Below are 20,706 nucleotides of genomic sequence, written 5' to 3' on the forward strand. Positions count from 1 at the left end.
AAAAAATAGATTTTATTATTGACAGCCATTATCTCTTTGAGCTTCAGTTTTAATAATTAATTTTTTCTGAAAAAATTTAATTAAAATCTTGGGGAAAAGATGACCAATGGCTTTACATTGAAGAATTGTAACTTTTTTTTGCTTGATCCCTTGTGCTTCTTTTGTATTCATTGTTCTGTTGACTATCTTGTCTTCTTTTCAGTGACTACAAATAAAAAGTGAATCACTTTTCTTTTTTAATTTGCTAGAAGGTATGTGTGCTAGAGGTAAGGTGAGGAGTGAGGAAATACCCTACTTAGGGCATGGTCACATCACAGTTCCTTCTCCCATTTTGCCTTTCATGACTTTGGACGTCCAGGCACAGGTGTCTGGTATCTTTTTAAAATTCCTTGATCCAAGACTAAAACCACTCAGTCAGACATGGGGGATCCAGGTGCATTAACCACTATGTCACTGATTTGCCCAAAAAAGAGAAAGTTACTTTTAACATTAGAATAATACATTTCTAGGGCCAACAGATGCATGGTGGTTAATTCTGGAGACAATAGAAACACAAATACTTGTTACATTCTTTCTTAAATAATTCATCCATAGTCCCTTAGATTTGTAGAATTTTGTATTCTTGCTTAAACTTATTCACAAGAAAGCACTCTGCTTCATGTTTGTTTATCAGGTTTGAGTTTCAGATCTTGTTTTCTTGTCCTAGGATTTATCGAGGAGCATTATGGATCCTGGGAGAATACTGCAGTACCAAGGAAGATATTCAGAGTGTGATGACTGAGGTTCGCAGGTCCCTTGGGGAGGTATGTTTTAGTTTACTAAATCCTACTTTATATGGTAGTTTTAACTTTAGAAAAATCTGACCTTTAGGTGTTTGATTTGCTTTTGTGTTTTTATTTAGAACTGTTTGGGCTAAAAAACACTGAGAAATATGTTTTAGTTACCCAGATAATAGAATCTCATTGACTGTGGAACCATGTTGAGCCAAATACCCGTTCTTTTATCTATATTATCATTCTCGGTAAAGTTTGTTTAAATAAAATGTTCTATGTTTATAGAAAAAAAAGGGCTTATGAAATTCTGCTTTAACCTATTGATAACAGTATTTCCTCATCCAAACCACCTTATGGTAAAATCAGATAGAAGTGTGGATTGCTCGTCTGGAAACCTGGGTTTTAGTCTTGGTTCTGCCAATGATTAGCTCTAGGACCCTGACTATAAGTTACTTAACCTTACTGGACCTTGGTATTTATTTGTTCAAGTTTGTTTTAAATAAATGAATTAAAATAGATAATGATTAAAGACTCTTAGAGTTCTTAAATTAAATGATAGATTGATTTTGAAGTATTAATACACTTGGTTAATTTTAAGAGTCCTAGATGAAATTACTATGTACACATAAGTCATTTATTTCATTTTAGAAAAATGACTGCTTGTTTTGGTTAATATTTCAAGGGAAGGGATGGGTAAGAGGAATGAGGTTTAATGAACAGCTACTTTGTGTTATAGACTAACCAGTACATTCTTTTTTTTTTAAGTGCTTATTTGATTTTATTTGCTGTTTTTATACTTTGTATATTGTACTAGGGCATTTTTCATCTTTTGCTGATATTTGGTTTTCCATTTTCTGTGTAAATCTAAATAGAAATTGATATCTGTCATATTAGACATTACAATAATTTGAACTCAAACAGGAAAACTAAGCTAGATTTTCAAAAGAAGTATGTATATTTTCTCAGTAAGTCTTTACAGGTTATTATTATTAATAATCATAGCCCATTTTCTTTTTTTTTCCATTTATTTATTTTTACATTTTTCCACAAACATTTACTTTGCGTATCAAAAAATTTTTACTCATACTCCATAGTTCTTGACAGTTAATAAACAGCTTTCAAAATTTAAAATACTGAATTTTAAAGATAATGTTCAAAATATTTTTTGTAATTTTGTTTGTGTCTCTATAACAACAGAAACAGTATGGTTTTAAATATTTTTGAGAAAATATTTACATGTCAGCTACTCAAATTGTTAGAAAGCAAATACCCAGCACACAAGTCACACATAAACTTTCTCAATTCAGCCCTGCCTACCAAGTATTCTGTGATATACCATCTGCTAGCAAAGATCAATCTCTTTTTCTTCCTTCAAAGTCTTTCTCAAGATAATCCTCTGGTGTGGTTGCTCTTTTGCAGTCTCTTACTGATTACAATGCTGGCTGGAAAAGTCCAGGTTATTTTATGTTATAAATTCTTTCAGATCTTCTCTAATCCTCTCTGCCAGGCAGAACTATTTATGACGCCAGGCCATCTTTCTAAGAGCTTCTGTGGCTTACTTGAAATCCACCTTAGTTCCATAGTTTTCTGATTGATCTTCAGATATGACATTCCAGTCAAAACCCTGTCCAACAGTGAATATTTCCAATTTCTGATTCAATGCAACAAGCATTATTGAACTTATGCAAATAACCCTTCTGCCACAAAATAAGAATACTCCCAAATATTTCCAATTCCAGAGGGGTCAGGAAGGAAGAAAAGCTTATGTTTCCATTTAAAGAAACAAACAAGAAAAATATTTTAACAAATTGTGAGCCTATCAACAACTCAAAAGAAAGTAAAATGTTTAAATTGGGAAAACAAAGCATAGTGAAAAGAAAATCAGTAATGTTTTACTCAAAAGTCATAAAATTCTATTTTGCCAGTTCAGTCTTATGTTCAAACTCTCTTCTGTTGAATATGCAGTGTTGCTGTGGCCCAGTCTTTCCTTTTAAATCCTGGAAGTTAACATTCAACGTTGTTATTGAAATTTCCTGTCCCTAGCATTAAATTGGTTGTTTTCTTGGTTGCCTTTTGTTCTCTTATTTCTTTATGTATCTTTAGTTTTACTGGTTGAGCACTCCTTTCTGAACTTCTTGAAGAGTGGGTCTGCTACTGGCAAATTCTTTCAGGTCTTGTTTATCTGAGAATATTTTTATTCTTTCTTTCCATATGAAAGATAATCTTGCCAGGTAAAGTATTCTGGTTGACACTGTTTTTCACTTAATTCTTTGAATATATGTTCCCATTCTTTCCTTGCTCACATTGCTTCTGATGTGAGGTCTGAGATTAGCCTGATGGGATAACCTTTATAAGTAACCTGATGTTTCTTTGTTGCCAGTTTTAGTATCTTGTCTTTGTAGATTTGGCCAATCTTGCTATGTTGTGCCTTCTAGTACATTCTTTTATTAAGTAACTTATGTGGAAAAAATTAAAATTTTCATTTAACAGATCAAGAAACAGGCTCAAAGTTGTTTAGTTAACTTGCCCAGAACCATGCAACTAGTAAGTGGAAGAGTGAAAATTCAAATTTAGGAGCATACAACTCCAAATCCACTGTTCTTCCCACTACAATATCTTTGGAAGGAAAGAAAATAGAAGGCAGAGTTCCAAGTTTCAAAAATTCCATTGGGTGAATGAATGCCTTATATAGAAGTGTTCGAATATTTAAATAAAATTTTGCTTGCTCTTGGTATTATTAAAGTTAATGTTCCCAATTTACTTTTAGATCCCAATTGTTGAGTCAGAAATAAAGAAAGAAGCTGGTGAATTAAAGCCTGAGGAAGAAATAACTGTGGGACCAGTTCAGAAATTGGTTACTGAAATGGGTACCTATGCAACTCAGAGTGCCCTTAGCAGTTCTAGACCCACCAAGAAAGAGGAAGACAGGTAATTTGTGGCACTTGTGTCCTGCCAGTTATACTTGTATTACTCTTCTGTATAAAATACTCAAATTATTTCATTTTCATTTTTCTTACTAGTCTGCTTTTGTGACCAAAATGATAATTCTCCCTTTAAGATACCAAAAAAGAGAGAAGGTGTTTAACATGTTTTCAGTTCCTGTTGATGGAAAAAAAATTTTATGTTTTCTCCTTTATTTTGCTTTCCATTTTTATGGTAAAGATGATGAACATTATGCCCAAAAATTTATGCAATACTTACTGTGTGCTAGCCATTATGCTAAATAGTTTGCCTCATAGAGTCTTGACAGAAACCCTTGAGAAAGTATGTATTATCTTCATTTTACAGAAGAGGAATTTGAGACTTAGAGAAGTTTGTAACTTAGCCAATAAATATGGATAAGCTGGGATTTAATTATAGTTCATTAACTCCAGTACATATGCACTTAATTAAGCATTTATCTCTTTCTGTATTCAGTTGGCTCTTGCATCATTCATGGATGAAAGTTGAAGTCATGTGTTCATTTTCCTTCTCAGAGCAAAAGAGGGAGCTAACAGGTCCTTACTGAAAGTAATTAATAGGATTATTTGAATCGTTTTTGTAAAAGCTGCATGCTGTTGAAATTAGAATGTTTCATTTCCTTGATTGTCTTACAGACCTCCCCTGAGAGGATTCCTTCTGGATGGAGATTTCTTTGTGGCTGCCTCCCTTGCCACAACTTTGACCAAGATTGCATTGCGCTATGTAGCTTTGGTTCAGGAGAAGAAAAAGCAAAATGTAAGTTCTTTTAGTCTACATTTATCAGTAATTGAATATTGAGTACCTACTATGTGAATTTAATAAATTAATACTAAAGTTTTTATTATGAAGAAGCGTGCAGTTTAATAGAGGAAATGGACATAGTAATATAAAACAATTAAAACTATAATAATAATAATGTGTGATTAGTCCAGTGGAGTAAATGTAAGGGTTTAAGAAGTCACTTATGTTTGCTAGGATTATTCAAGGACCAGCGAAGAAATGCCCTTCTCTCTACATCTTCATCCAGACAGTAGATCTGTTTTATCCCAAATGCCTCTTAAATTATTTCTGTTTATAGTCTATCATAGCGTCTTACCATTCTGAGTGTGTACTCATTTGCAATAGTTTGCTTCCATCATCTTTTTTTTAATTGATTTTTTATTTTATCTTTCTGGTGTCTGGACTGAGATGGAGGGTTACATAGTCAGCTGTAAGAAGTAGAAGGTTAGAGACAGAGTTCAAGTAACTTCTTGGGTGGTTTTTTTTTTTTTTAAGAAAGGTATATATAACATAAAGTCCACTATTTTTAGTATTTTTAAGCATAGTTTGATGGCATTAAATATATTCTCATAATATATATAATATCACATTATAGCCAACATTTTATCATGCTATAAAGGCTTTTAGTGATAATCATACTGTTTAACATTTCTGTCCATCACCACTGTCCTTCTCCAGGGTTTCTTCATCATCCTGAACTGAAACTTTGTACCCAGTAAACAGTAACTCCTCATTCCTTCTTGCCCCCAGCCCTAGTAAACTCCATAATACTTTCTGTCTATATGATTTGCCTATTCTAGGTACTTTATGTAAGTGGAATCATACAATACAATGTGACTTATTTCACTTGTCATAATGTCTACAAGGTTCATCCCAGTTATACTATATACCAGAATTTCCTTGCTGTTCAAGACTGAATAATACTCTATTGTGTGTATATACAAGGGTACTTTAAGCAGTAATGGGAAAATGGAATTGAAGTGCAGGTTTATTTTGTTACAAAAAAATTTTATATTAGCTACAGTGATACAGACAGTGCTGTGGGATGCTGGAATCCGTACGGGAAAGTTTCAGTCTTGTGTCCTGAGTCTGCCTGGACAGGCCAGGCTTGCACGTCCTGACTGACTGAAGGGCTTGGGAAAGGATCATGTCAGGACAATGTCAAGGATGTCTCTCTCTCAATAAATAAATAAATAAATGAACTTTTTTTAAAAAGTTAAAAGCACTTTTGAAATCCATGCAGTTTTTTTCATAATACTCATTTTCTATGAACTTGCTGAAGACTCCTCATATATGTATGTGTGTATGTATCATATTTTGTTTGCCCCTTAATTTGTTATATGGAGTTGTCAAAAAATAGTCATGATGTATCTTTTCTGTTTTTCTGTGCAAAAATGTGTCATGACTTTTCCAGCAACCCAGTAAATAGTATCTTTTTTTAAAAGAATTATTTTATTTAACTTTATTTATTTATTTTAATTTGATCAGAAAGAGACAGGGAAACAGAGAGTAAGCCACCAGGTCCGGATTCAAATCACAGTCAGCCATATGGGAGTGTCCAGCACCTTAACCACCACGCCACCTGCTGGTCCCAATAAATAGTATCTTTTAAAGATTTGTTTTTAAAATAAGAAAGTCTTAATACCCACATATTCACTATTTAAGGTGCTCTTCATTTTATTGTATAAGTGCAGATTTCTATCTGATAATTTTCTTTCTGCCTAAACAGCTCAATCATTCTACAGTATAGGTCCACTGGTAAAGAATTTATTCAGCTTTCATTTGCTTAAAGTCTTTATATTGCCTTTCCTGCATTAAAAAAAAAAAAAAAAAAAAACTCCACGGTAGAATTATGAATGTTTTTATTGTATTTTATTTGTTCATTTCTTTTTTAATATTGCTAAAGTAAACAAAGAGTGATATAATAAAAGCTATAACAAAAAATTACTATGGTTATAGCATTCAAATACAAATCTTATAAATTTTGTGATAGAGACAGAAATAGCACTAGAATTATATTGCCAGATATAGAAATTCTTCTTTCCTTAAGGGATTTTAAGTTAATTTCTATATGTGCAACACTTTTTCCTTTATTGTGATCATTTTGTGTTTTACAGTAATGCAGTTTCCCTTAATGTTATAGCAAACATTTTATCACATTATGAATGCTTTTAGTCATAGTCATACTATTGGGTTGTCAAAAAAGTCATAATTATTTTTTCTATGCAAAAATATGTCATGACATTTCTGACCACCCAGTGTTTAATTTTTCTATAGTAGTTCATTAGATGTCTGGTTCCTTCATTTACCTTCCGTATAATTAGACATTTTCCTTTTATATTTGGAATTTTCCAAGTGATTTTTTTTTTCTTTTGTCATTAAAAAAAGTTATTTATATGGGGCCAGCAGGTAGCATGGAGGTTGTTAAGGTGGCTGGATCATGGCTAACTACATGATTTGAGTCCTGGACCCAGCAGCGTGACCATCCCCCTTTGGGGATGATTTCTCACATTCCCTCTTTCTCTCCACCAAGTGCATGCACCCTATCGCAATCCCACCCCCCCAAAAAAAACTATACATGAAATTTTAGAGGACAAGGTAACTTACAAGATGTATTATCTCTTACCAATTTATTTTGATTTATGAACAGTAGTGTACTTTGTAACTCTTGAGCTATTATTTATAAGTTCTGGTGTAATCTTTAAATTTTGCCTCTTAAAAATCTCCAACAGGGGTACCAGCAGTTAGTGTAATGGCTATGTCACTGAACTCCCATGTAGTCAACTGCAGTCCGAGTCCCGGACCCGATGGCTTATACTCACACTGGGCATGTGTGCGTGTGTGCCCAAGATCCTGAGAGGAGAATGGAGGAGAAGGGATTTCAGCATGCCCATCCCCCCTGGGGGGTGATTTCTAGCTTTCTGTCTCTCTCTCTCTCTCTCTCTGTCTGGCGAGCACACGCACCCTATAGTAAAAATTTCTCCCCCCCCCAAAAAAAAAATCTCCAACAAGGCCAGCTCAATGGCCTGGTGGTTGAGGCAGCCAGTTACCACCTGGCCAACTATGCAGTTCAAATCCTGACCCTGGCTGTTTGAAAAATACACTGGACACTGTGCTTTTCCAAAATCCTGACAGAATAGAGTAACGGAAGGGAATGGATTACAGCATGACTATGCCTCTTTGAGGGGGATTTCAACCTCTCCGTTTCTGTCTGTGTCTAGTGAGCACATATCCCTTCTGACAAGTTTTAAAAAAAAAGCGGGAACCAGCAGTTAGCGTAATGGCTATGCCGCTGGACTCCCATGTAGTCGACCGCGGTTCGTGTCCCGGACCCGGTGGCTTAAAACTCACGCCGGGCGCGTGTGTGTGCGTGCCCAAGATCCCGAGAGGAGAGTGGAGGAGAAGGGATTGCGGCGTGACCATCCCCCCTGGGGGGTGATTTCTCGCTTTCTGTCTCTATGTCTCTCTCTGTCTGTCTGGCGAGCACACGCGCCCTACAGTGAAAATTTCTCAAAAAAAAAGCAAACAATTTTTTGTCTCAGAGTTCAGTTTGATTTTCTCTAATGGAATGACTGCTTCACTTGTAGATGTTGGGAGAATGTTCACTAATACCTGTTTAAGAGCCAGATTTCTTATAATATTTTTTGTTAAAGTCTGCTGTGTTTGGTGCAAAAGAAAAGGAAGTTTGTTCATCACCTTACTGGACGCATCTTCATTTATGCCATTTTGAGCACTCTTCATTTTTTGCATGTAGATCTAATTTCCTCTCTGGTATCATAAATCTTTTGCCTAAAGAATTTGTTTTGGGACCAGCAGTTAGTGTAATGGCTATGTCACTGGACTCCCAGGTAGTTGACCGTGGTTCAAGTCCCGGGCCCAGTGACTTAAACTCACGCCGGGCGCATGCCTGTGCATGTGTGCCCAAGATCCTGAGAGAAGAATAGAGGAGAAGGGATTGTGGTGTGGCCATCCCTTCTGGGGGGTGATTTCTCGCTTTCTGTCTCTCTCTCTCTCTTTGGGGCGAGCGCATGCGCCCTATAGCAAAAACCTCTCCAAAAAAAAAAAAATCTGTTTTTACTTTTGTTGTAGTGCAAACTTGTTGGCAAAGAATCTCTTGATTTTTGTCCGGAAGTCTTTATTTCTCCTCTCCCTCCCCTCCTTTTTTTGTTTTGTTTCTCAGAATTATTTTTGGGACCAGTAGATGGGATCATGGTTACGTCACTGGACTCCCACGTAATAAACTGCGATTCAAGTCCTGGACCTGGCAACTTAAAATTCACACCGGGCACATGTGTGTGTGTGCCCACAATCCCAAGAGGAGAATGGAGAAGGGACTGTGGCATGGCCATCCCCCCTGGGGGGTGGTTTCCCCCGTCTGTCTCTGACAAGCACATGTGCCCTATAGCAAAAATCTCAAAAAAAAAAATAAAAAAGAAATTATTCATTCATTTTTATTTGTTATTATTATTTCAGTTTTCCCTAAGGACTGTGTGTTCACCAGAGACAGTGAGAGAAAGTGAGAAAGCAAGTCACTAGGTTTGAGAATCAAACCACGGTCGTCGTATAGGTAGCGTGTGCATGCTGGAGAGGAGAAAGCAAAAGTTGAGAAAGCACACTCCAAGGAGGAATGACCACACTGCAGTCCTTTTTCCTGCATTTCTTCTCTTGAGATTTTGGACATGCATGCACATGGACCCAGCATGTTTTTCAAGCCACAGCATCTGGGACTTGGATCACCCATTTGACCACGTGGACTCAGCTGCTCCGACTGCCATGCCAGTGCTGGCCTCCTACTGTGTCTTTTCAGTTGCTAAAGGGCATGCACTTGTCACAAAGACGGGGGCGGGGTGGGGAGCACCCTCCAGTGAGGCATTGTCACTTTTCTGTTTCTCTGTCCTTCTGGCATTTGGGGCACATATTCCCATGTGCCTGCCCCATCTTTCAAACCACAAGGGCCAGAACATGAACTGTGATCAGCCATGTGGAATCTGGTTCCCTCAACCGCTAGGCCATAGATCCAGCCTTCTTCTGCATTTTTAAAAGATGCCTTTGTGGGCATAGAATTCTAAGGTTAACATTTTTTTTCTTTCAGTATTGGAGAGACATAACCCCATTGTCTTCTGGCTTACTGATGAGAAGTGTACTGTCATTCTTAGGCCTTTATGTGGAGTGTGTCCTTTTTTGCTCTGGCTGATTTTAGTTTTTTCCTTATCAATGGGATTTAGCAATTTAATTAGGATATGCTTTGGCGTTTCTTCAGGTTTCCTTTGCATATGTTTCATTGAGTTTCTTCGGTCTGTGGGCTTATACTTTCCACCAGATTGGGGAGTTTTCTTTTTTGAGAGTTTTTTGTTTGTTTGTTTTCGGATGTGTGCACTCGCCAGACAGAGACAGACAGAGAGACAGAAAGCAAGAAATCACCCCCCAGGTGGGATGGCCATGCCACAGTCCCTTCTCCATTCTCCTCTTGGGATCTTGGGCACGCACGCACACGCGCCCGGTGTGAGTTTTAAGCCACCGGGTTTGGGACGTGAACCGCGGTTGACTACATGGGAGTTCAGCGACATAGCCATTACGCTAACTGCTGATCCCGGGAGTTTTCAATCATTATTTTTTCAGGGTTTTTTTGTTTGTTTTTTTTTTTTTTTTTTCTTTTCTGTCTTATCCTCTTTTTCCTCTTCTGGAGATGTAGCCAAGCTTGGAGGATTAGTATACTTGCAGGTTCTGTTCCAGGCTTCCAGTGATTTTTCTAGCACATGTGCAGATTATTCAGTACTCCACCAAAGACAGTTTGGCAAAAGCATAGAACACAGGGGTCAGAATAATGCTACATGAGATTGAAAAGGCAAGCCAAAAATCACTTATGTAAGGCTTTGTATAGCAGGCTAAGTAATATGGACTTCAGCATGAAGGATGAGGGAAATCATTGAAGGTATTTGCGTGGATACTGAAATGATCAGTTCAGTAGTAAAATTAAGATCCATTCTTAGCATCACCAATAATGGGACAACCTGGCATCAAGTGTCTTCTGATACAGTACATTTAGAAATACAAAACATCAATAAAAAATTTAAAAGAAACACAAAACATCACCTTTCTGGTATTCTGTCCAATACTGTGGGACATTTTGTAAAACAACTGGGCTCAGTTCTTTAATAAAAAAAAAAAAAAATTGATGTGATTAAAAATGGAGATAAGGAATTGATCTAGATTAAAAGGGACTATGGAAAATAATAGGTAAATAAAATGCACAAAGCTGATCTTAGATTTTAAAAATAACCAGTTCGAGGTGATTTTGGAAGATTTATTTTAATTCAGAGTATAGTTGATTATATTTTGGGATTGTTAAATTTCTCAGGTGAGAAGATGCTATTACAGTTTTATAGGAAACTCCTGATTCTTAGGAGATGCATGCTGAAGTCTTTATGATGTGAAGAATTATACTTTGATGTGTTCAGCCAAAAAACTTAAGTATACACATACAGGAGAATAAGAAGGGAAATAGGAGGAGGTTACTGAAGCAAGGGAAAAAGTTAAAAAAACTATTGCTGTCTTGCAATTGAGAGTTAATAGAAGTCTTAGAGGGTGGCAGTTAGGAAGTAGAAGTTTTGATAAAGACACTATGGAAATAAAATCTGTAGGATCTGAAAGTCTATTCAGGTGAAGGGACAAGTTAGGTTCTTGGATTATGAGTTATAAATGACATTATTACCATTGGAGAATCCTGGTACAATAAATAACCCATTTCTCCTTCACTTTTTCAGTCTTTTGTTGCTGAGGCTATGTTGCTTATGGCTACTATCCTTCATTTGGGAAAATCTTCTCTTCCTAAGAAGCCAATTACTGATGATGATGTAGATCGAATTTCCCTGTGCCTCAAGGTCTTGTCTGAATGTTCACCTTTAATGAATGACATTTTCAATAAGGAATGCAGGCAGTCCCTTTCTCACATGTTATCTGCTAAACTCGAAGAAGAGAAATTATCCCAAAAGGTAAGGTATAGTCCTTATATGTGAAGGCTGTCCCTGTTGAAGACCTTTGAAATGTTGTCCTCCTTTCCGTATTGAAAGAGAGACATGTGTATTGTTTTCTCAACACAGAAAGAATCTGAAAAGAGGAATGTGACTGTACAGCCTGATGACCCCATTTCCTTCATGCAACTAACTGCTAAGAATGAAATGAACTGCAAGGAAGATCAGTTCCAGCTGAGTTTGCTGGCAGCCATGGGTAACACACAGAGGAAAGAGGCAGCAGATCCCCTAGCATCTAAACTTAACAAGGTAACAAAATGTGAAGTATTTAAAGTGACTACTTGAGAAATAATAAGGAAGTTGCTGGTCCTGCTGTTTTTTTAAAGGAAAAATAGCTTAGTTGCACATTTGTGTTTATTAAGTCATTGATATTTACATTGAATTCCAATTGACACTCAGAAACTGATGAAGTACTTTATTGTATACAATAGTATTGTAAAGCTATTTGGGTGATTTTTTTAACTTTAAAAATTATCAGGATTTTTGAACCATCAGATGGCGTAATGGTTACATAACTGGACTCCTAGATAGTCGACGGTGGTTCAAGTCCTGGATCCTGTGGCTTAAAACTCATGCACCTGTGCATGCATGCCCACGATCCCAAGAAGAGAATGGAGGAGAAGGGATTGCCGCGAGGTCATCACCCTGAGGGGTGATTTCTCACTTTCTATCTCTGTCTTTCTCGGTTTCTCTGGCAAGTGCATGTGCCCTATAGCAAAAATCTCTCTTAAAAAAAAAATCAAGATTTTATTTAATACTTTAGAGAAAATATAAAGAAATACATATGTCAGAAGGAAAAGTAATACACATTTGTCACTGTTTCTTCACTCACTAAGAGTAAACTGCAAAATCGTAGGCCAGAATCCCACAGAACTTTCTGAAGTCTGTGACCCCTATACTAACTGTGCAAGTGTATTTACACCAAAATGGAAATCATGACTTGTGACTATAGGCTGATAATATCATAATGATATGACTTTAAGAATTGTGTATAGTGGGAACCAGCAGTAAGCATAATGGCTATGTCGCTGGACTCCCACGTAGTCGACCGCAGTTTGTGTCCCGGATCCGGTGGCTTAAAACTCATGCCAGGCGCGTGCGCATGCATGCCCAAGATCCCGAGAGGAGAATGGAGGAGAAGGGATTGCGGCGTGACCATCCCCCCTGGGGGGTGATTTCTCGCTTTCTGTCTCTATGTCTCTGTCTGTGTTGCGAGCACACGCGCCCTATAGCGAAAACTTCTCCAAAAAAAGAATTGTGTATAGTTAGATTTTGGGGGGAAACTTCACTTCATTCAAAAATTAATCTTGAGACTCCGTGATACTTTTATCATCTGGAGTTTTTCTGAGCTGCATTATTGTTCGTCAATCCAATCAACTTCTCCTTTTTGTACTTTTTTCCATGTTGCACAGAACTCAGCACTTCTCTCACTGTGCTTTTTTTTTTTTTTTATGTTAACCTATTTTACATTGGATATATTGGATTGACTTGCTTTGTTACAGCCTTTTGTGAATTAAGTTTTTGATTATTTGGAATGCACACATTTGTACTTGTTCTGTAGTGGAAAATTTCAATGGTTCTAAAGGTATTCTACCTTGGTTCAGAATTTTCTTGAGCATTTGATAATTTGTCTTTTCATCATATGCTAATCTGTGAACATTTGCCAAAAATTGGGCTATTTCACAGTATCTGCTTCCAGAAGAATCCTATTCAAGCACTGATTCAGGGAGCATACTCTACATATTTGTTTTAATAGTCAGGACAGCCACAGGGTCCTTCAGTTCCGTTCCCACGACGTTTTCAACATAACCACCAGAGCATAGGGTAGCAGAGGACTGCACTGTCACTATCTGGATGAGGCTTGTTTGCTTGCCACCTTCCAAGCTAGTAGATTCTCTTGTCCCATTATAGCCTTTTCTAGGATTTTCTTGATACTGTTTATGTCAAGTTGGTGTCTGGTAGAAAATCCATGATTGCAATATAAACCCATTTGGCTATTTGTAAGTGCAAAGTAGGTTCACTGCTTTTTTTATCATGAAGAACATACTCATTTTTATGCATAAATTCAAGTACGACCAACATTTAGGTCTGATTGCAAAACAGCTGATTTTTAAAAACTATAGTCGGAAGTCTTTTGTAAATCTATTCCTAGTTTTTTATTACCATAAATCTGAAACTTCTTTCCCTCAATTCAGCCAGACCAGACCCAGAAAAAGAAGTTCTTAAACAATCAAATTGTTTGAGTTCTGTTCATTTTTATAGTCTATTTATTTATTTTATGTTTATTCTTACAGAAGTTAAATTCTGAGAATAACTGGCCATTTTCTTCATATTCTTTTATTACATGTCTTGCATCTTTATTTGATCTGCAGAAGCAGTGACCCCACCCACCAGGCTGGGATGCAGCCTGGAGTAAGGCCTCTCATTCTGACATGGCTGTCCTTGTGCCTGCCTCACATGCAGACCAGGAAGCAGAAAGTGGGATGCAGGTGTGCCAGGGTCCTGCCCTAACCCCTGAGACCTCTGAGCAAGAGAAGTCTGCCAGGCCCTCTGCCATTGGCTGCACACACTGCCTCCCATCTGCCTCTTGGGGTCTGGTGAGGCCTGTGGGCCTCCTGTCCTCACTAAGAGGTAGGTTCAAGCCAGACCTTGGAAAGGGGTCAGACTGTTAAATAATTTTATAACTAGATCCAGTTGTGTGTAGAATCAAAGATTAAGAAATAGAGACAAAGTATTCTTAGAAGTTAACTAAGATTTTTAAAGTGAAGCTGAATGGGCTTCTTTCCTGACAGCTTGACCTGTTTCTCCTGTTCTCTACTAGTCAACAATATATTGTTTATACATTTTTTAAATGATCTCTTTGGATACCATTTTTACCTTTTTAAAAGTCTATTTTTTCTATAACACAGAAAGAGAAACAGGTACTCCCAACAGGATCCTTACTCCACATTTCACCCCCAGCTTCACCCAACCCAGATCACAGGTGCTGGCCCCTGGCAGGTACAGGGAGGCCTTGGGACAGGAACCAGGGACCCCTTCATGTGGGTCCAGCATCACAGGGTATTGCGTTACCACTTGGCCACTGTCTGGCTGCCATTCTAACCAGTTTTAAGTGTCTGTGGCATTAATGAAATTCACATTATGGAGCAACCATCTCCAGAACTTTCTTCTCATAAAACCTAAACTCTTCATTTATTAAACACTTCTCATCACCTGGAAGCCACCATTCTACCTTCTCTGTCTATGATCTTTAACTTTTCTAAGGGCTTCATATAATTGGAATCAAATAGTATTTGTCCCTTGTGACTCGATTATTTCACTCAGCACGATGTCTTTAAGGCTCATTCATTTTGTAGCATGTTTCATAATTTATTTACTTTTTAAGACTGGGTAATATTACACATTATGCCACATTTTGTTTATCCTTTTATCCATCCCTAAAGACTTGTGTTGCTTTAATATATGCTCAGAAGTAGAACTACTGGATTTTACATTAATTCTGCTTTTGATGTTTTTTAAAGAACCTCGATGCTGTTTTCCATGGTGGGTGCAAACCTGCATTCCAGTGCACAAGAGTCCCAATTCTTTCATATCTTTGTCAACACTTGTTATTTTCTGCTTTTTTCATAGTAGTCAACCTAATGGGTATGATGTGGTATCTCATTGTGCTTTTGATTTGTGTTGCTCTAATGATTAGTGACTTGAACTTCTTTTCATGTACTATTGGCTATGTACATGGCCATGTTTGCAGAAATGTCTATTCAAGTCCTTTACCCATTTTTTTAAAGTTCTTTATATATTTTGGGTAATGAACCCCATTAGATAAATTATTTGCAAATATTTTCTTCTATGGGTTACCTTCTCTTATTGATAATGTCCTTTGATCCATGAAAGGTTTTATTTTATTTTTAATGCCAGAAGGTATATACATGTGCTGAGGAGGAAGAGAAAGTACCCCCCCCATAGAACTGATCATGGCACAATCCCCTCAGGTATGTTTTTCAAGCTGCTAAGGCCAGACTTCAGGTTGTGGTCAGCCATGTGGGATCCAGCTCCCTCCACACAGCAGTTAACTACTTTACACTGGGGCCAGCCCCAAAAACTTTAAATTTTGATATGATCCAGTTAATTTAGTTTTATTTTGTTATTTGTGCTTTTAATGACAGTATTACATTTTTAAAGTTCTATACTTTGGTTGTTTTAAAATAAGAGGAGAGGCTTATAGCTCAGTGATTAAGAGGGTCAGATCTTACCTGGCTAACTGTGGTTCAGGCCCTGCCCTGGAAGCTTGAAAAACAGGCAGGGGGTATGTGCATGCATGCCCAAAATCCTGATAGGAAGGGAGAGTAGAGAAAAAAGTATTTCAGTGTGAGTGTGTCCCACTGGGTAGGGTGCCTCTCTTTCTCTCTCTCTCTCTCTCTTTATTCCTCTCTCTCCATCTTCTTTGGCAAGCGCACATCCCTCTGGCAATAAAAAGAAATGAATGGGTAATGTCATAAAGATAAAATTTTACCTTTGTGGTATTATAAGCATTTCTTGCTATATGCTCTTCTTAATTCTTAAGCTTAGGTAGCAGAGACCACCACATGATTTCAATTTTAATTGGTTTCTCAGTTTCAGAGAATAGTGGACTTAGATATTAATTAAGAGATTTCACTGAAAATATATACAAATGTATTCAGTTGCTAAATTGGGATAATGTTTAGTGTATCTGCTAAATGTGTGATATCTTTCTGTTCCTGAACTACTAAGCTTAAAATTAACATATATAATATACCTTATATTAAGTTGTTGAGTTTAAAGTCAAATAGACGTGTGGTTATATCTTCTTTTAAAGTAGGGTTTTAAAATCTGTATTGCTTGAATAACATTTTTTTAAAAACCATAGGACCATTTATTTATTTATTTATTTATTTATTTAGAGATTTTTGCTGTAGGGTGCTTGCTTTCACCCGTAGAGACAGCAAAAAATCAGCCCCCAGAGGGATGGCTATGCCTCAATCCCTTGTCCTCCATTTTCTCAGGATTTTGGGCACACACACACGTGCTCGGCGTGAGTTTAAGCCACCAAGTCTGAGACTGGAACTGCGGTTGACTACATGGGAGTACAACAACATAACCATTATGCCATCTGCTGGTCCCATTTATTTATTTTTAATGATTGTGCATGTATAAGAGAGAGAAGCATCCTGTACGGAGTCCTATCACCCTGCAGCCCTCTTTCCCCAGCCCTCAGGATCCTGGGTAACTGCCTGGGTACCTGCCATGTTTTCGGGCTATCCTGGAAATCCAGACTATAGTTGGCCATGTGACTTTCGGCCTTGAAGGGCACTTGCATTACCACTGCCCCACAACAGTTGGGCTGGACCTGCAATTTCTAATGTCCTAGTTTCAGTGTCCATTTCTGCATTATAAAAGAATTTTATTATATTTGAAGGAACTTTTCTCATAAAGCTTGTCTGTTAATTATTTGCCAAACTTAATCATTTGGCTGTGATGTATTTGGTTAAGTTGTGTTAGTCATTTGACTTTGTCTTTATTTTTGTTTTGACAGGTCACCCAGTTGACAGGTTTCTCAGATCCTGTATATGCAGAAGCTTATGTTCATGTCAACCAGTATGACATTGTCCTGGATGTACTTGTTGTGAACCAAACCAGTGATACTTTGCAGAACTGCACATTAGAGTTAGCCACTCTAGGTGAGGAAATACTCTATCCGCTGGTTGCGGATTGAGCTGTGTTTTTAAGTAATGTTTCCCTTTGTTAGTGATCAAATTCAGGCGTATACATGTGCGAGAGAGAGAGAGAATGAAGGATGAAAAGAGAAAAGGGAGAGAGATGAACACCCTCCATAACATTTCATCTTACCTTGATCCCTTTCCTCCAGATCTGTTGGATCTTGGACATTCTCTCGTGTGTCTGGCGTGTCTGGCGTGTTTCAGGCTGACTAGGCCAAGGATTCTAAATGTGGCAACCATGTGGGATCTGGCTTCTTTTGAGCAATGCATTTACCCTTGTGCCACAGAGCTGGCCCTAAGGCTGAGCTTTTTGATAAATTTGTTCATTGAAATACTACGGTATGCTCAAAGTACCTCCCCTGCTCATCAATTAAATACAGAAATATTCTTAAGTACCAGTTACATTTTAATAGAAAATGTACAAATTGATGTGAATAATGGGAGCATTAAATGATTTGTTTTGTCCTCATAGTATTTGAGTCAGACTTTTCTCATGTTTTTAGTTTTACTAGAAACTGTTAGACCACATACATTGTAAGGTTTCATAGTTGTTATATATATATTTTTAACCATGTCCATACTCTTTTTTCAGGCGATTTGAAACTTGTGGAAAAGCCTTCTCCTTTGACTCTTGCTCCTCATGATTTTGCAAATATCAAAGCTAATGTTAAAGTAGCATCAACAGAAAATGGAATAATATTTGGTAATATAGGTAAGGTGTTGTTTTATGGCATATGATGTTTGAATTTTTATGAAGCTTCTCTTCTTTATTGAGTAGCTATGGATATTGCCTTAAGACAGGTCCTACATCTTCTGATTTATCATTTATGTGGCACTCTATGGTACCAGGAATTATACTGTGTTCTAAATTTACAGAAGTGAACCAGATAGGGTCACTCCTCCAGACGGTGCCCTATAGCAAAAAAAAGAACTCCAAAAAAAGAAGAAAAAAATAGTAAGTGCTGTGAACGAAGCCTGTACTAAGTAAAATGAAGGGATTTGGCCAGTTTCCAGAATGACAAGAGGACTGGGAGAAAAGGTTAGGAAATACTTCAGGGAGGAGCTAATGCTTAAGTAAGATTTTAAAATATCAGTAAAATTCTGCAGATAGGTAAGGATGAGATTGGAGCAAATGCAGTTACTTTGATATACTTGGAGTTTTGAGTGGGCTGGAAGATGATAGAAAAAAATGAAGTCGGAAAGGTTGGTGGGGGCCATATTTTTACTTGCTGTGCTAAGGATATCAGACTTTACCCATGGAAAAAGGAGATATTGAGGAATTAATTATAAATGAGTTACTTTTTTTTTTTTTGGAGAGGTTTTTGCTATAAGGCACGTGTGCTTGCCAGACAGACAGAGACAGACAGAAAGCGAGAAATCACCCTCCAGGGGGATGGCCACGCCACAATCCCTTCTCCTCCATTCTCCTCTCAGGATCTTGGGCATGCATGCACATGCGCCCGGCGTGAGTTTAAGCTACCGAGGTCGACTACGTGGGAGTCCAGCAACACAGCCATTATGCCAACTGCTGGTCCCTGAGTTACATTTTTTTAAAAAATATTTCTTTAGCAGCACTATAGAAGATGGATTGGAAGAGGCAGAAAAAGTAGTAGACTTGCAGAATCCCAAGTAAAAGATGACAGAGGGCTTAAACCAGTGAAGTAGTAGGACTAATGGAGGCAAGGGGCCGCATATGATAGGTGCATTAAGGAGATGGATCCTGATTGAAGAAGTGGTTAGAGTCTCCCTCAGATTCCTGGTTTGTCAATTTGTTGTTAATGTCAGTTACCAAGCAGGAAATACAGGGAAGATGACCAGATTTGAGAGAGATCAGTAATAAGTTAAATCTTGAGTAGGCGGAATATGTTTTTTAAAGAATTATTTATTTAATTTTATTTGTTAATATTACTATTACTATTTTTTTAATTTGCTATAGGGTGCATATGCTCACCAAAGAGAGAGAGAGTGAGTGAGCTGGGGGAAGTGAGAAAGCAAGCCGCCAGGTCCAGCACTTGAACCGCAGTCGACTCTGTGGGAGTCCAGTGCCTCAACCACCACACCACCTTGCTGGCCTGAGAAGGTTGAATATTAAAATAATCTAAAGATCCCTAAAGGCAGTTATATAGGAGTCTGTAACTTATACAAGAGGTCTAAACTAGAGATAAATATTTGTTTAAAAGCTGTAAGAAAAGAAACAACCACCCAGAGAAGGTGTGAAGAGTAAAAAGAGGAGAGATTTGGAAACAAAAACCAAGAAAAAAAGCATTACTAAAAGCTTGGTCAGCAGCCCACAGATAGCATAGATGTTAAGGCGATTAAATCCCACGTGGCCGACAGCACAGTTCGATTCCTAGATTCAGCAATTTGAAAGAAACGCCAGGCACATGTGTCCAAAGTCCCAAAAGGATTAGGGATTATGGGTTAGCCATCTACCCAGCCATGTCCATACCCTAGAGGTGCTCTTTATGTCTTTCCCAATTCTCTCTTCTCTCTCTCTTTCTCTCTCTAATGCTGGTGTGTGCACATATCCTATATCAAAAGAGAAGAAAAGCTTGGTTGGGCCAGTCCTGTAGCTCATTGACAAAGAAAACCAAATCTCATATGGCTGGGTATAGTTCAGATCTTGGCCCAGCTGCTTGAAGAAAACACTGGGCATTTGTGTTTGTGTTTCTGAAATCCCAACAGGATAGACAGTGGAGGAAGAGAGATTGTAGTGTGACCATGCCCCATTAAGGGTACCTTGTGCTTTTCTCTCCCTGTCTCTGTCTGTGTCTCTCCCTCCCTCTCTCTTTGTCTCTGGTGAACATACAAATCCTCTGACCAGGAAAAAAAATGATTGAGCAGAGGAGGACAAGCCTATAGAGAATAGGAAAAATATTTGAAGCTTTAAGGTCAAATAAAACGGAGTCTGAAGGAGGAATCCATTGGATTTGAGGATCAGTGATCTTAAAACACTTCTTGTGGCATGTCTTTGGCAGTGGTCATGGGTTGGAGACTAATGCGAGATGAAGAAATACAGATGGTGAGTGTAGACTATTCTGAGTTTAGGGCCTTGACTTTAAGAGAGATGACAGAGGGCAGTAGCCAGAAGGGAAGGCAAAGATGAAGAAGGATTTTTTTTTTTTTAGGGCAAGAGAGCCTTAAGTATATTATATAGACAGTAAGGGAAGATTGTTGGAAGACAATGAAAAGGTAGAATGTAAGACTGAAAGAGACAGTGATCATTGGAGTAAGGACCTGGACCAAAGCAGGGATCACAGATGGCAGAAAATATTAATCTTGAAGAGAAGAGGCAGTGTCTACTGTGAAAAGGAGAGATCTGAGAGTGGATTCAGAGCAAGAGATGTAGATGTGGGGCTGGAAATCAAAGGAGCTTATTCTCGGTTACCGGCTTTCTCTGAAAGTGGGAAGAGTGGGAGAAAC

At 37.8% G+C, this 20,706-nt stretch overlaps 1 protein-coding gene and 1 pseudogene across 2 annotated transcripts in view; one reads left to right on the forward strand and one right to left on the reverse strand.

Annotated features, from left to right (window-relative positions):
* Positions 1-20,706, forward strand: part of COPB1 (coat protein complex I subunit beta 1) — a 42,682-nt gene that overhangs the window by 16,599 nt on the left and 5,377 nt on the right. For both annotated transcript variants that reach the window (XM_014584720.2, XM_027768681.1), the window contains 7 exons: positions 707-803; positions 3,541-3,701; positions 4,370-4,490; positions 11,279-11,506; positions 11,615-11,794; positions 17,100-17,244; positions 17,876-17,995. In XM_014584720.2, coding sequence (XP_014440206.1) covers positions 707-803; positions 3,541-3,701; positions 4,370-4,490; positions 11,279-11,506; positions 11,615-11,794; positions 17,100-17,244; positions 17,876-17,995 — 1,052 coding nt within the window. The remainder of the gene's footprint in view (positions 1-706; positions 804-3,540; positions 3,702-4,369; positions 4,491-11,278; positions 11,507-11,614; positions 11,795-17,099; positions 17,245-17,875; positions 17,996-20,706) is intronic.
* LOC114006382 (serine/threonine-protein kinase VRK2 pseudogene) lies at positions 12,875-16,812 on the reverse strand (annotated as a pseudogene).

This window comes from Tupaia chinensis, unplaced genomic scaffold (assembly GCF_000334495.1).
Source record: "Tupaia chinensis unplaced genomic scaffold, TupChi_1.0 Scaffold000077_1, whole genome shotgun sequence".
In the NCBI taxonomy this organism is placed as follows: Eukaryota; Metazoa; Chordata; class Mammalia; order Scandentia; family Tupaiidae; genus Tupaia; species Tupaia belangeri.